The following is a 16,369-nucleotide window of genomic DNA, read 5'->3' as shown; positions in this document are numbered from 1 at the left end:
TATCCACATGCAGAATCGCGGCCGTACTGTACGTTTTTTCAAAAGCCGCGCCTCCTACATCTTCTGTTCCGTGATAGGCGGAACAGTCAGCTTCCCAGGAGGCACTGTGTTCAGTGTTCGCCTATCACGGACGAGAGGGCCTCCATGATAGGCGGACACTAAACACAGGACGAGAGGGCCTCCGTGATAGGCGAACACTGAACACAGTGCCTCCTGGGAAGCTGAGTGTTCCACCTATCACGGAACAGAAGACGTAGGAGGCGCGGCTTTTGAAAAAACATACGGCCGCGATTCTGCATGTCTTTAGGATAAGGTAAGGTTAGGTTACCGGCGTATAAGACGACCCCCGACTTTCAAGAACATTTTAAGGGGTTAGAAAGTCGTCTTATACGCCGGAAAATACGGTATCTTGGTGACCGGAGCCACCAGAGACAGATGAAGTAAGGGTAATTCTCTCCAACTAGAGTGGGGAAAGATGAGATCCTTCTTTTCAATAGAATGGTACCAGCAGGGAAAGGAAATGAAAGGGAATTTGGACACGAATAGCGATACAAGGCTTACAGAAGATCTAACCTTTTATCCCACCATGGAAAATGAAAGTAAGATGATAAATGACTGTAGATAAATATGATTTACATGAAGGTTGAATTCACAAATTTCCCATTGGCTAACCAGTCCTATTTGTATGTCGCTATAGGTGTGGATGTGTGGAGGCCGGATGGAAGATGCTCCATGCTCTCGCGTGGGACATATTTACCGAAAATATGTGCCCTACAAGGTGCCCGCTGGTGTCAGCCTGGCAAGGGTAAATTTATTTCACTTACAATATTAAGTTATTACGTCCTGCTCCCTATTGCAAAAGATAAAATAATCATGACCCTGAGTCTTTAAGATTGCTTGCTGTATTCTTCTTGTTATCTAATATTTTCTTTCATGATACATTTTAATGAGAGCAAGACCAAGCACCAACCTCTGGACTGAGGAGAGAGAGAGCATTTGTTGCATTAAAATGGAGCCAAAACGTATATAATGCAAAACCTACTCTCAGCCACATTCTAAACCTAATCTTTCTAGCCCTGTAAACAAGAAATCGCTATACTTACCTATTCTGCAGCCGCTCCGGTCCCACACTGAGCTGCCAGTGTCCCATTACACCATAACATCATGGCAGAACTGCACGCATGAATGTAATTAAAAGTTGAAATCTGTATCTTCAGTTCCCTCTCCCTTGCACATCTTTTACCTACATGTAACTACAAAGTGTGCAACTTGGGTTACTGATTCATTTTGAAAGTGCCCGCTGGGCACCGCCTGTGTGTAATTTGTTCTTCGCCACCATGTTATACAAAGTATTTTTGTGATTAATCTAGTATACAAAATACACTTTGGATTCAAATATGATGATACTAGATGCTGCCTAACTTTGTTTTCCCTGTAGTTTTGCAAGTGTGATACAGAGTAGAAAGAGTTTTTTTTTTTTAGTGCATCTCCACACTGTTAGCTGTGCTGTACACTTCATACTCCAGGCAGCTGTACTCTGTGCATTGTGCTGTATGCCTAATACTCTAGATCAGGGGTAGGCAACCTGGGGCCCTATAGCTGTTGCAGAACTACAAGTCCCATTATGCCTCTGGGAGTAATTGTAACTGCCAGCCTTGCAATGCCTCATGGGAAATATAGTTCAGCAGCTGGGAAGCACTCTCCCAAGGGGGTTAGCTTGCGGGCTCGCTGCCGTGATACAGTCGGCGGCCATAGCCGCCAAATGTATCACTTGGCCCCGGCGCGCCGTGTCATTGATTTGATTGACAGCAGAGGGAGCCAATGGCTGCTCTGCTATCAATCATCCAATGAAAGAGCCGAGAAGCCAGCACGTTCAGGACGCGGGGCTTTCGACGGCTCAGGTAAGTAAGCGGGGGGGGGGGGGCTTGTAAGCATCAGATGTTTTTACACCCTAATGCCCCTTTGTTGGTGTCAGATGGCAGAATAATGTCTCATATCAGTGGGAAGAATAGTGTCTCAAGGGCCAGATAAAGGCAAGCAAAGGGCCGCAGTTTGCAGACCACTGTAAAGTATGCTGTACAGTACATGCTCTAGGCCCGCTGTGCTGTATGTTACTAACTATAGACTTTTCCACTTTGTACATTGCACTGTACATTAGATACAGAAAACCACTCGTGAAATACATTACGTAATCCATACCACACAACTTTATGCACTGTGCTGTATGTTACATACTGAAGACAGCTCCACTTTGTACATTGTGCTGCACATGATATACTGAAGCTGTACACTGTATGCTGTGCTCTGTATGTTAGCAGAACGCTCCACTAAGTGAGCTGTGATATATTTTCAATGATGCAGTATGTTTTACACTGTGTACAAGATTACATGCTCTGGACAAAACCACTCTTTATATTGTGATGTACGATACACATTTCAGACTGCTCCACTCTGTATGTTGTACGGTACATTATATATTCTAAATCACTTCATCCTCTCCTGTCTTACATACTTTATTCTGCGCTAAGACTTTAAAGCAGAGTTTTCCAGCATTGTAACGTAAGTAACAGGTTAAGAAAAAAGATGTACTCCTTTTTATGTTCATATCTTGATCATAATGCAAGACTGCGCTAAGAATTCCCAGTGTCTGATAGTTTGAGCCTGGCTGAACAAATGATTTGAGAAAGATATCATAAACATATACTTAGCTGTACTTACTGGAGCACAATTTATTTCTGTACTATTGATTCCAAACCACTGAACACAAAAATACACCTTTAGCACCATCTAGTGGTCATGTTGCTAACGCCTTTCTATATCTTAATGATACTTCTAACCAGCAATTCTGGTTAAATTCTTTGTTTTTGGGGATTCAGAAGTAATAGATTGCACTTGATGTTTTGTCTGATAAGTCTACATCCCCTTACAGAACCTAAAGAGAGTAGCTGAAGTGTGGATGGATGAATATGCAGAATATATCTACCAACGACGCCCCGACTACCGGCATCTCTCTCCCGGCGATGTGACATCTCAGAAGGAGTTGCGCAGCAGGTTAAACTGTCAGACCTTCAAGTGGTTCATGACCAAAGTGGCTTGGGACTTGTCCAAGTATTACCCCCCTGTTGAGCCTCCTGCTGCTGCTTGGGGAGAGGTAAGTGAAAATCGAGGCCAAATAAGTAATCAGAGGACCCCCCATACCCGGGAATGAGTCGACCATTTTGTGTGGCAAAATAATAATATAACTCCAGGCAAACAGATATAAAAATAAATGAAATACATATAAGGAAGTGTTTTTACTGCCAACAAATTTATATTTCTGCTCATCTTTTCTTGGGATCAAACGGTACTATAACAGTCTGGCGGATGACATCACTTCCTGTGTTACAGTTTTAAACTGTCAGAGGGATACAATGATGTCTTCCCCCACCTAGCCTGCTGACAAATCAGCAGTAGGTTAATAAGGTCATCCCTCTGCTCACTCTGCTGTCTCCTTGTCAGCATGGCTCCCAGTACTGCCATTCCCTCTTCCCCACTGGGTGCTATTTTACAGGAGGTTGCAAGTCAAATTCAGGTACTTATGCAAGTTGCATTGAAATAAATACATTTAATGATGTATTCATAATCTGGCTGAAGTTCAGCTTTTATGTTTTCAGAACGTCAGGCTTTTTACCCAATAAAATGTATCTAAAGCCAAAATGTTTGTAGTGAGTGGTTATACCTTTCGTTTAGCTTTTTATTGCTATTAACCTGTTCACTGCCACCAATGCATCATGCGGCAGCAGCAGGGGATTTAACACATTCATAAATCTGCCAAATTCACAGTCAGGTGGAAGCTTCCACAAAACCCTGGCAGTAGGCCCCTCCCCCGTGCAACCCATCTGCCATGTTTCCCTTGCTCTTCTATCACTTTTGCAGGTCTAGGACCCCCCCAATGGTGGATGCCGCTGGGTAGAAGAGAGCGGGAGACCAGTGAACACATAATGGCTGTTTTCCCCAAGATTTAATGAACATGAGAAGTGATGGGCATTACATCACTTTCGGGTTCGGCTGTCACTTTCAGTGGCTGCTGTGGCCTGGGAAAAAGCTCCATTGGCTTCAGTGGAAGCCAGCTGAAACACATATGCAGTCACATAGACACCTGATGTTACATCAAAGAGTAGCTCCACCCTAAAGTGGAACTTCTGCTCATCAAATTCCTCCCCCCCTCCGGTGTCATAATTGGCACCTTTCGGGGGAGGGGGGACAGGATACCTGTCTTTAAAAGGTATTGTTTCCCACTTCTGGGAGTCCGGCCGTGACATGGCAGTGACGTCACCGCGGGGCTCCCTCCTCCTCCTCCCCTGGCTGCCGGGCTAATAGGAGAGAGGAGTGGGGCCTCGCGCAGGGTTCCTGGCATGAAGCCGAAGGGCTGCACTGCCGGGTTCCCTTACCCGTAATGGCGGCGGCAGCACCCGACAGCTGATTGAAACATCAGCTGCGGGTGCCGACATCGAGGGACTACAGGACAGGTAAGTGTCCATTTATTAAAAGCCAGCTTAATTATTTTATTTTTTTCCCAGACCTCCGCTTTAAAGAAATTCTAAAGGCAGAAGGCTTTTTACCTTAATGCATTCTAGAAAAAGCTTACAATGTGCTATCCCTTTGGTCAGAGTACAAATAGAAGGAAGAGAAAAGCAGCGCCTTCTAAGCGTAGTAATCAGGTTATTTTATTATATTAAAAGTATTCATATAAAATCATCACTCACAAAGGAGCTAAAAACGTATGGCTTATTGTAGGAATATAGATTTCTTTCATCCGCTCTGCGTCCGGAATGCTGTTGCTCTGCAAACCTAGAAGGTGGTACACAGGAGGTACACAGGGATTGCTGTGAGTCACTACCTCCGTCGGCGGCGGTGATGGAACATGGACCTCCGACACAGGGAGGAGGGGGGACAATTATCTGTGGAGCACAGTGATGGAATCAGGTCACTTCCGGGTACGGGTCGCGGGAAGGTGCACGCGTTCAAAGCATGCGTGCTTCTTCTTCTTCAGGCTCTATCTCTAGATGTCGAAGGTCCATGGTTCCATCACCGCCGCTGACGGAGGTAGTGGCCTTGAATGTATTGCCAACATGGGCAAACTGTAGGTCCATTTCAAACTACAGGTTAATTTTACGCATTAGGGTTGCTTCTGCAGATCTACCAATCAATTTGAAACTTGCTACTTGCTAAAGTTTTGTACCTTGTTGATGGATTAGTAGAAGTTCTTCCAGTAAGGATACTGTACATGTATTCAGAATGTAGGGAGATGCATAAGCGCTCCTGATCTAAAATGTATTATGAAAAACTGTTATTTAACATTTACTTAATGTTAAGAGCAATAAAAACATGTGAATATTGGTTTTGACGTCTTTTTTCTCCTCTTCAGATTCGGAACAAGAAGACGGGCTTCTGTTTAGACAGTAAGCATGCCTCTATGGGCTCTGAACTACGACTGGAAACCTGTACCAAAGGGCGTAAGGCAGATGCCTGGAACAGTGTGCAGGTAGATAGGACAGATGCTTTAGTCTTCTGTACAGATCGCAGCTCAGCAGGAAAAAACTAATACAAGCTTTCTTACAGGTATTCACCCTGGGATGGAGAGAAGACATTCGTCCTGGAGATCCACTGCACACCAAGAAAGTATGCTTTGATGCCATATCTCACACCAGTCCTGTCACACTCTTTGATTGCCATGGGATGAGAGGGAACCAGCTTTGGAAATACACAAAGGTCAGCAGGGCTAAACATATCCTTTGTAGGCAGGAAAGGGTGCCAGGTGATGAATGCATGGACAGGTGGACTTATTGATAGAATGATATAGCTAGTCTGTGTCTGGCTGTCTGCTTAGTGTTTTTCAGATCTCTCTCTGTCTTCCTATGTCATTCTGTCTGTTTAGTATTCCCTAGCCGGCCATATCCATGTCCCTTCACGCCATCTTTGTCTGTCTGTCTATTTATCTATCTAGCTATCCTATAAGTTTTCAAAGGTACACTTTCAAGAAAATATTAATCCTATTTCTTCTACTCCCAGGATAAAACCATCTATCACCCCATCAGTAACAGCTGTTTAGACTGCAACGAATCAGACCGCAAGATCTTCATGAACATTTGTAACCCATCCTCCCAGACACAGCAATGGACTTTTGAAAACACCAACTCTACAATCTTAGAAATCTTCAACAAAGATCGGGGCTTATAATGAATGAAAAGGATATACATATATAAATAGGAATATATATATTTTAAATCTATATTTTTTACTGATGGGTGGGTGGGAGATTTGTCCTTTCTGGCAAGAATTTTTTTTTCCGTTCTCCATTTGTGTGTAGGATTAACGAAAAAAAAAAGGGATATTCTGAATGCAGAAATGCAGGTTGTGCTATCTATCCGTGATGCTGTGATTGAACATATTTAGACCAGATTTAAAGAAGGAAATTATTGAAAGCCCAGCAGGTTCGGTGCTGGACCTGCTGGATAGGAGTTCTCATTGCCCTTGGGAGACTGACACAGAGGCCACAAACGGGAGCTCTCATACGCATACACCCAAAACTTGGCCTGTCACAGCCGTGCTGGGGGGAGATCTCTCTGCTGTGATTCTGCAGAGGGTCAAACCTTGCCCACCTTTAAATAGAAGAATCTATTCCAGGTATAGTTATTGAATGTTTTGGACTTGTGATGAGTTTTTACTGTGGCACCAGAGTGCATTCTGTCTGCTTTCTCTGCCTCTCTGGGTGTAGTGTGCTTTCTTCAAAGACAGTAGATTTACCAGATTGACTTTTGCCTAGGCAGGGATAACAACACTGTTTTAGATTTCAGGAGAGAGGGAGCATTGTCGGCAGATCAAACAATGTTTTTCAGATTATTTTTTTTTAAAGACAAACCATGGAAAAATAGGCATACAGTGATTGGCAGAGATGTGTTTAATATGTTTATTTTGCCTAGATATACACTTTAAAGAGAAAGCAAATGGCACGTTTGGTGAGGACATGTTTGGACTTATTATTGCAGTGTTTACTGTAAAGCAGTGGTCTCCAAACTGCGGCCCGAGCACTATCCCTCCCAATGATACGAGACACTATTCTGCCATCTGACACCGACAATGGAGCACCACTGACACCACTAATGGGGCACTATTCCTCCCTATGATACCTGCAATGGGGCAATATTACTCCCCCTAATACTAGATGTTTACTCCCACAGTTTTCACTCCGGCTGGCCAAAGTCCGGCCCTCCAAGAGTCTGAAGGACAATAAACCGGCCCTTTGTTTAGAATGTTTCGGGACCCCTGCTCTAAAGTATCTGGCTGTGACTTTGACTTTTTAATTAGCGTCCATATTATTGTTATGGTATCAAATAATGATTTTAAAGGAATTTAGTATGTCTCTATTTCGACTGAATGATGGCTCCTTCAGATTTGAATGCACCTTAGATGCAGTACTGAGAATATTGCCAGTTGACTATTGCATCTCTGGAGAATGTGTTGGCACATAGCAACGAAACGGCATTCTCAGGGGTTGCAGACAACATATTTGTTTCCTGTACCTCATCCCTTACCAAGTGGGGTGAGGTTGCTCTTCTTTATAGGGAATCTGTCCAATCACTTCACACCTGGCTTTAGCTGAGGCTTCTGACCAGGGCTAACGGCTGACACTTTCCAATTCCTAGAATCAGAAAAGTCTGGCTTGTTGCGCTTATGTGCAGCTACCTGCTCAGTGATATGCTTGCCCCCAGATGCACAGTATATGGGCAAACTTTTGTAGACACCTGATTATCACACCTACTACGCAGCCTAAAGTATGTGAACACCTCTTCAATTACTAAGTTCTGTGTCTTCAGTGAAGGAACTACAGTACTAATGTTACAGCATACAATAAAAATATGTTTTAGACAGTTTTATGGTTCCAACCTTTTGCAAACAGTTTGGAGAAGCCCCTTTTCCGTTCCAGCATGACTGTGCCAGGTCCATTAAGACATGATTTGATGTTGATTAAGTTTCCCATGGAGAAACTCTATGGTCCTCACAGGGACCTGCCATAAACCCTTCAGAGCGTTTTTGGGGTAAATGGGAATGCTGATTGTGAGCCAGATCTTTTCATTCAACATTAGTTCCTGACCTCATAAATGCTCTTTTGGTTAAATATGTACACGTTTTCCCACACAGCCTCCAATGTCTTGTAAAATTCCTTCCCAGAAATATGGAGATACTAATTCATTAATGGCCAAAATTCGGAAATGGGATGCCCAACATGCACACTTAGGTGTGATAGAAAATGAGCAGAACTTTGTCATTTGACCATTACACTGGTCCCAACAAATTATTGGGTAATGCCTCCCTACACTAAACTGGAGTTTCTGCTGGAACAAATAAAACTTGGTCTAGCAGGTCCAAGGGAACGGTTGAAACACAGCATCACTGAAATGGGCAAACCCGCAAAGCATTAGTAGACAGCAAATGCCGAAACTTGAAATATTTTCTAGTGCCTTGCTGGACAAGAGGACCATGGGAGTTGGGTGGAGCCCGTTCATTTTGTTTTTCATCTTTACCTCTCAATAACCAGGAGCCATTTGTATGATTGAGTTTTACGAACCCTTGAATGAGTGCTTTTATTTTGCATGTCCTTGCAATGAATTGCAGCTTACAAATAAGTTGTTGATGTTGAAAGAAGACTTTTTTAAGATCTCTGATGAGCTGGTATTTTCATCAGTTCAGATATTGTCTTTACATGTATATTGGAGCTGCCACACTCATAACATTTACAGGGACGCTTTGTTGCTTAGGAACTACTAAACTTAATAGCAAAGAGTTAGTTTATGTAAGCTACTAGTAACATGCACGATTGGGATACTTGATGTTTTTGAAGCTTTGCTGTGCAGCATTTGGCCTTTTGAGGCAAAAGGAAGCACCATGTTTAGTGTGGTGTTTTTTTTCTATGGGGTTACTGGACAGTCAGTCAATCATTTCCATTTTGTATCGCCATCCACACAGTCATCTATGTTGTGAAAATCCCCTGAGACTTATAGCCAGTATTTAACATAAAACTGTACTAGGCTTAAAACAGCAAAGCAATAATGCAGCAGTATTGCTCAAATGCAGTACTTTGTGGTTCCTATGTTACGCTGGCCTTACACTGGTCTAATTTCATCCGGTTCCTAATGAACCAGTCGAATGTTGATCAGCGTCATCTGTCAGAATATAATAACTGCAGTGGAGATTTGTGCACCCAGACTGTTTAGCATAGATGGAAAAATATATATATGTGTATGGCCAACTTGTCTTCAGTTCAGTTCCTGTGGAGCCCCCTTTGGGAGGAGCCTTACCCCTGTCATTCAGCTGTCAAATGCCAGGACTTCAGTGAGCTGTAGAGACTCTGACATTTGGACAGAGAAGGGGCAGGTCTAATCTTGAATTGGACAGTCAAGGCCATCTGTACAGGCTGTATACAAAGAGACTGATTTGAAGCCTAACACCAGTTATCTGCATTTCAGCACATCTGTTAAGCTCCATTCACACGAGCACTGGGGTCAGTAGACGGTTCGATGCAGGCCGCCCATGTATGTGTATAGGAACAGAGCAGCTACACATCCACGGCCACGCTTCCTAATTTGGTGTATGGGTGCAAGTGAGCTCCGCACCTATATCAAATTAGGACAAGTGGCTGTGTCTGTAAAGTTGCTGCTTCCCCATGCACTAACATGAGCTGCCTGAACGCAGCACCTGGCGGCTGAAGTCCCAATAAAAATGTTCCATTCACAGCCTAAGGGACCCATCGCCCATGTGAATGAGGCCTTGCTTTAGAATAGTTTTATGTTTAAGTAACACGCTTAGCATTTTTGGTGACACATAACTGATAAGGACGAGCCCTGGCGTGTTCGCACACCCCACGTGCAGATCCCGCCAGGAAGTCGTCACTGCGCTGCGCTAATCACAGGCAGTGAGACATTTACCAGTCTCTACCGCCGCGCATCGGAACAATGTCTCACTGCCTGTGATTAGTGCAGTGCCGACTTCCTTGCAGGCTCTGCACGTGGGGTGTGTGAACACGCTGGAGCTCATCCTTAATAACTGACAGTTCTGCATGTTTGTTGACTGAGCCATCCGGCTATATTACTCTTGGGCCAGTGGAGCAATTACAAAAAGACTACAAGATCATTGTAAAGCTAGATTTCTACCAACCTAATCCATAACTGAATGGACACAGGAGCCAGCACAGTTACAGCATAGTTTGTAATATTACTTAAAGCGGAGTTCCAGTCCCCCCAAAAACAAAATTTTAACGACTGCTCTGTAATTGTCAAAACATGTAAATTAACATTTCTAACATGGCATATTTTATTGCGCTTTTACTTTCTTAAAAAATAGTCTTTTACTCACAGGTCTCGGAAGCAGGCAGGTTCCATTTTGGCTGTGGGCATCTGAAGCCGTTCTGTGTTAATTTCCCGGACTTTTGTGCATGCGCAGTAATGCCTCAGCGGTTGCTATAGCAATGTCGGCGTCAGTCTGTTGTAGTGGGCATTCCTCCCAACTTTTGGAAGATAAATCACTCCTTTCCTCAGTTTAAGCTGGTTCTTCAGTTAGAGTGGGAGTCTTCAAAGGAGTTTTTATTCAGTTCGGGATATGGAGGGTGAGATTCCCCAATAGATTCATGTAACATACGGAGGGAGCTGGATCTTCTATAGGACTAGAGACGTTTGAGAAGCGTTGCTGATAGTTGTTAAGCCGGGGGGAAGGGGGGGTGGGTGCTGCCGCCGCCAAACAGGTAAAAAAGTTGTTAAGCGGGCTGCTGCTGTCGCTGAACAAGCACTTGTACGCCGCCGCCTCGGACCTCCTCTTCCACCGCTATTGGAAGGTATGGTAGCGGGTGCTGTCAAGTCGTCACCTCCCTTCTGCTGTCAGAATGTTTCCTACCACTCGCCTCCCTTTCTCCTGTCATTCGCCATCTCACCCCTTCGCGTCTCTGCAAATAACGCGAGATCTCGGCAGTAGGAGATATCCCAGAAACCCTTGCAAATCGCCGATGCGAAGAAATAAAAGAAAAAAGGTATTTCTAGGCAGAAAAAAAATTAAATAAATGCCAATGTGAAAAGGATTAGCTAAGGAGATTGAATATAGAGACCGTTTAGAAAATGGGTGGAACTCCGCTTTAAGTATATCAAGTATATACTACCCAAGTTATATTCCTGCATAATATGCTTATCTGTTGAGGTCTGAAACCATGTTTCCACATAACCTTTTACCTACCTCTTAATCCTGGAGACTGCAGCACAATGCATAGTGTATATATACACTGCTGTCCTTTAAATGGTAATATATGGATGTTGATTTCTAAACTGCACAGGGTTACAAAAGAGCCCAAGCATCCAAGAACAGCCAATTATGATCTAACCTGGAATAAATGTAATAGGATGCTTTCAATTGGCTAGGTAAGCATATGGCAAGGCAAGTATAAGCCGCAGTGGGGGCAGGCTTTAAGTTAAAACTGCTGCTTTGCCCTGCATAGGTAACTTATATCTATTTTTCTGTTTTGGATAGAGCAGGCAAGATTGGAACCTTTTTGGGTTTTCTTTTTATAATAGTCTGTGTGCTGGCTGGGGAGATTTATCCCCTCGATTTGTCCTGGTAAAATGTCAGTGGGGATAAATTATGAGAAGATGCTGCCACTATAAAAAGAATAGAGGGAAAATCATCAAGCACGAAGCCATATTTATGGAGGACTTGTCTTTAGGAGACTGGAATCATGGACCCTACATTTTCTCCATTTGTATATGTGGGTGGTACAGTGTCCTGGATTAGCCACAAAGATCAGACAAAGGGGTGCGCTAAAAAACAATGAGTGAAACCTCAGAATTTGGTTTATGAAATGTCATATGACATGTTAAACTTTGTTACGCATTGCAAATCTATCAGATTTCAGGTTAGAAAGAACAAAAGCAAATGTGATTGGTAGATGCAAGCAACACATCCTTTACTTTCCCGTGCATCTCTCAAGTTAGAGTTTTCATCTTGAGATGTCAAGGCTCCCCTTCTTATTTTACATGTCTGTAAGTAGAACAGCACCTCTACCTGTACAAATTTGGCATCTGCAGAATCCGAGATTTCTGTACTGAATAGTTTCCAAAACTGATACTTTAGATTTCCATTTCTTAACCATACATTCTTTTGCTACTTCTATCTGTATAGACTTTTGTAAGTGACAGACATATCTTCATTGGAACAGCTGAAAAGTAGGCCATGTATAGCCAACAAAACTTCTATTGTTGAACTTTTTGAACTATGTTAACCATCCTATTGGTAACTGTGACTCAATGAAGAATGATTAAAAAAACAGTCCACCCAGGTTTCAGTAGAAGCTTTTCTCCTGCTGCTGACAAATGGTAATAACTTGCGGATTTTCAGGCTAGGAGTCAAACCCATGAATGCAATGAATGCAAGCACGCCAGGAAGCCGTTGGCTGTACAGGATAATAATAATAATCTCTGGCTAAAGCTTTTCCCTAACTGTTGTTTAGGTACAGCTGTTGGGTGGGGAATGCCCCAACCACAGATAATTGGCTGGTACAGGTGACAGCTACCTGGTGGGCTCACATAAGTCAATTTAAATCCTGTTCCAAACATATCTGGGGTCTTCCCAACTGGTAAGGTCTTAAGCTGGCCATACGCAGATCAGATTTCACTTGATTTCTGGGAATTGGGAGAAGCATTTGGCTCGTAAAATATCAAATGGTAAATTGAAGGAACCGGACAGAAAAAAGGGCAGCCTAACAGTGACAGCAGCCAATCAGCTGCAGTTAGGTCCCTTTCACACTGGGGCGGGAGACGCGGTGGCGATATAGCGCCGCTAAAAATGGCGATATACCGTCGGATTTGCCACGGGATTCAGCCGCTAGCGGTGTGGTATTAATCCCTGCTAGCAGCCGATAAAAGGTTAATACCGCCCGCAATGCACCTATGCAGAGGCACATTGCGGGCGGTATTACCGCGGTTTCCCATTGTTTTAAATGGAAAGGAGCGGTCTACATACCGCTCCTCTCACCGCTCCAAAGATGCTGCTTGCAGGAGATTTTTTTTCTCCTGCCAGCGCATCGCACTCTGGGCAGGAGTTTTTCAGGCGGTATAGCAGCGCTATTTTTAGCGCTGTACCACCTGAAAAACTCAGTGTGAAAGGGGTCTTACTATTCCAGAATGCTAACAGCCACGGGTGTGGGAATACAGTAGCCAGCAACAGGAGAGTCGTTCATCCATGCTGTAGATGGGGTATTTATGGATCAAATGTCTTTTCTCATTCAGCTGTTGGGCTGAACAAGAGAAATCATTGTGTTGTGCCACTTTTACTTTAATAGCTCCATTGTGAAATGTAAAATGTATTTACAAAGCTGACAAAGATTCTTTTGTTCTGGCTCCACTTTTTTTGGGGGGGGGGGGGGGTGTAGGGGATTTAAAAACCCAGCTGTGGAGATCTGCAAGCCAGGGAACCCTAAGAACATGAACATCAATAGGTGACTCTTCTTATTACCTACCTACGACAGAAATGGCACACCCACTTGAACTGACCCTTTCATTTTCTTGATTTAAACTTTGAATTTACTGTTTTCATATTCTGTATGTTATTTTCCAAAGCCTCAACTTTAAATAATGTATTCTACTCTGTTTCGGGTATGTGAAAATGAAATTGCCAAAAATCACATGTACAGTATTGATAATGTCGTGACAACGTTTACCTTTTACTTCTTGCCAGTGGAAGAGAAAATGACAAGTATTTCTGTACCATAGAAAATGTGTGAGCCTTATAGAGGTCGCTTTTTTTTCCAATACTTTATTTAAAGAGCGTATAGAGGTCGCTTTAATGCAGCTAAAAATGTGTGGCCCTGGCTAATGTATCGGGTGCTACTCAGAATGGACCTGTTACCTTGTAGCAGACATAATGTAGAGAAGATAGTAAGGACGGAACACTTTGCTTCTTAAATATAAATGTGAACATTTTTGTGTTTTTAAAGTTCTTCCCTTTTCAATTTAGAGCAGAACTAAACTGCATCTGAGCAAACACCATTTAATTCATTTTTAATATTCAAGGAAAACTCCCCCATCCATCCATGTCTGTTTTATTTTACTGAGAACTCACTTTAAAAAGCACTCCCCTAGCATGATTTCAGTAGCATTTACTTATTTATACTTGCCTCCTCTGTGCAGTTGGTTTTACACAGAGCAGCCTGGATCCTCCTCTTCTCGGGTCCCTCTCTGCTGCTCCTAGTCCCTCCCTCCTTTGAGTGATCCTCAGCCAGCAGCTTGCTACAGGGGGCACCCAAGTCCAGTCAGAGCTCCGTGTATCCATTCAAACACAGAGCCCCGACCTGGCCCTGTCCCCTCTCTCCCCTGATTGACTTTGACAGCCGCAAGAGCCAATAGCACTGCTGCTCTGTCTCAGCCAATCAGGAGGAGTGTACCAGATAGCTGAGGGGATTGTGGACAGGGGGCACCCAAGTCCAGTCAGAGCTCCGTGTATCCATTCAAACACAGAGCCCCGACCTGGCCCCATCCCCTCTCTCCCCTGATTGACTTTGACAGCCGCAAGAGCCAATAGCACTGCTGCTCTGTCTCAGCCAATCAGGAGGAGTGTACCAGATAGCTGAGGGGATTGTGGACATCGCTGGAGAGAGGAGGAGCTCAGGTAGGTAATTTGGGGGGGCTGCCACACACAGAGGGTTTTTTATCTTAATTCAAAGAACGCATTAAGATTAAAAAATGTTTTGCCTTTACAACTCCTTTAACTCAGGCATGCAGGCAAGAGGGTGTGCTTAAAACCCCTCCTCTAAGCCCCTCCTCTCCTCCTGGGATTTATGACATAATTTGCCTAGGCCTGAAAACCAGGAAATAATTGAAGAAATGTAAAAAAAAGTTTAAAACCAGTAAATATTATAAACTTTCCTATCTATTTACTAATGCTAGCAGCATAAGGAATAAAAAAAGTCAATGTTGATTAAGAGACTGAAGTTGCGCTTTAAGCAGTGCTTCCCATTTTGTGCCTGCTTCTAGTTTGGATTAGGTTAGTTTCACATGGCTGTGGTCTAGTTTTGATCTGACTTTCAGTGTGATTTATGTAGTGCAACCTGGATGCTACTTCGAAGTGATTTACATATTTTGTGGGATCGTAATTATGCTGGAAATTGCAACAAAATAGTACAGTAACTTTTTCCAAAATCGCACCATGCTGAGCTACACTAATGTGAACAGACCTCATTGAAAACAAAGAAATTTCCATTGTCATGCCCATTCTGTGTGATTCAAGTCACATCTGAAATCGCCCTCATTTGAACGGAGCCTTAAGCTAAACTCCAGGGAAATGGCCAAATAAATACATATATTGGAACTGTTAGGCGATTAGCTACAACTTTGTTATAAAACATAAAAAGCCGCATTTTTTTATATATTAGAGCTGCACGATTAATCATTAAAGAATCAAGATCGTGATTCTACCCCCTCCTGATCTTAAAAAAGCATTTTCTCAAATTAGTGCAGAGTTCTCTACTCAAGCCAACAGCCGTAAAAAATAAATAAAAATAAAAACATTGAGAAACATTGTAACATTTCGTTCTTTTAGAGCAAAGGAATAAACTTCGGTCTGTAAATGAGGTCAGTTTAATCACTTAAAGACTAAACCTTTTTTGACACTTGTTGCTTAAAAGTTAATCAGTGGGCCAGATTCACAAAAGAGATACGACGGCGTATCTCCTGATACGCCGTCGTATCTCTGTGATCCGCCCGTCGTAACTATGCGGCTGATTCATAGAATCAGTTACGCATAGATAGCCCTAAGATCCGACAGGTGTAATTGACTTACACCGTCAGATCTTAGGATGCAATTCTAGGCCGGCCGCTAGGTGGCGATTCCATTGCGGTCGGCGTAGAATATGCAAATGACTAGTTACAGCGATTCACGAACGTACGCTTTACCCGTCATTCTAACTTTATGTCGTTTTCGTCGAGATAGCCGCGTAAAACTAAGGCTGCCCTCTAGGTGGCCTAGCCAATGTTAAGTATGGCCGTCGTTCCCGCGTCGAAATTTTAAAATTCATGTCGTTTGCGTAAGTCGTCTGTGAATGGCGCTGGACGCAATTTACGTTAACGTCGAAACCAATGACGTCCTTGCGACGTCATTTAGCGCAATGCACGTCGGGTAATTTGACGGACGAAGCATGCGCAGTATGTTCGGCGCGGGAACGCGCCTAATTTAAATGGTGCCCGCCCCATTTGAATTAGGTGGGCTTGCGCCGAGCGGATTTACGTTACACCGCCGCAAGTTTACAGGTAAGAGCTTTGTGAATCGGGCACTTACGCTGTAAACCTGCGGCGGTGTA

General features: G+C 43.4%; 1 protein-coding gene across 1 annotated transcript in view; it reads left to right on the top strand.

Annotated features, from left to right (window-relative positions):
• GALNT10 (polypeptide N-acetylgalactosaminyltransferase 10) overlaps window positions 1-12,617 on the top strand; it is a 344,668-nt gene extending 332,051 nt beyond the window's left edge. Inside the window, exons 8-12 of the mRNA XM_040345098.1 lie at window positions 698-805; window positions 2,930-3,151; window positions 5,408-5,524; window positions 5,602-5,751; window positions 6,052-12,617. Of these exons, the coding sequence (XP_040201032.1) occupies window positions 698-805; window positions 2,930-3,151; window positions 5,408-5,524; window positions 5,602-5,751; window positions 6,052-6,219 (765 nt within the window). The 3' untranslated portion in view covers window positions 6,220-12,617. The remainder of the gene's footprint in view (window positions 1-697; window positions 806-2,929; window positions 3,152-5,407; window positions 5,525-5,601; window positions 5,752-6,051) is intronic.
• Window positions 12,618-16,369: the final 3,752 nt, after the last annotated feature.

The sequence above is a fragment of the Rana temporaria genome, chromosome 3, assembly GCF_905171775.1.
Source record: "Rana temporaria chromosome 3, aRanTem1.1, whole genome shotgun sequence".
In the NCBI taxonomy this organism is placed as follows: Eukaryota; Metazoa; Chordata; class Amphibia; order Anura; family Ranidae; genus Rana; species Rana temporaria.
Note: the sequence above shows the minus strand (reverse complement) of the source record. Positions and strands in the feature narration are given on the sequence as shown.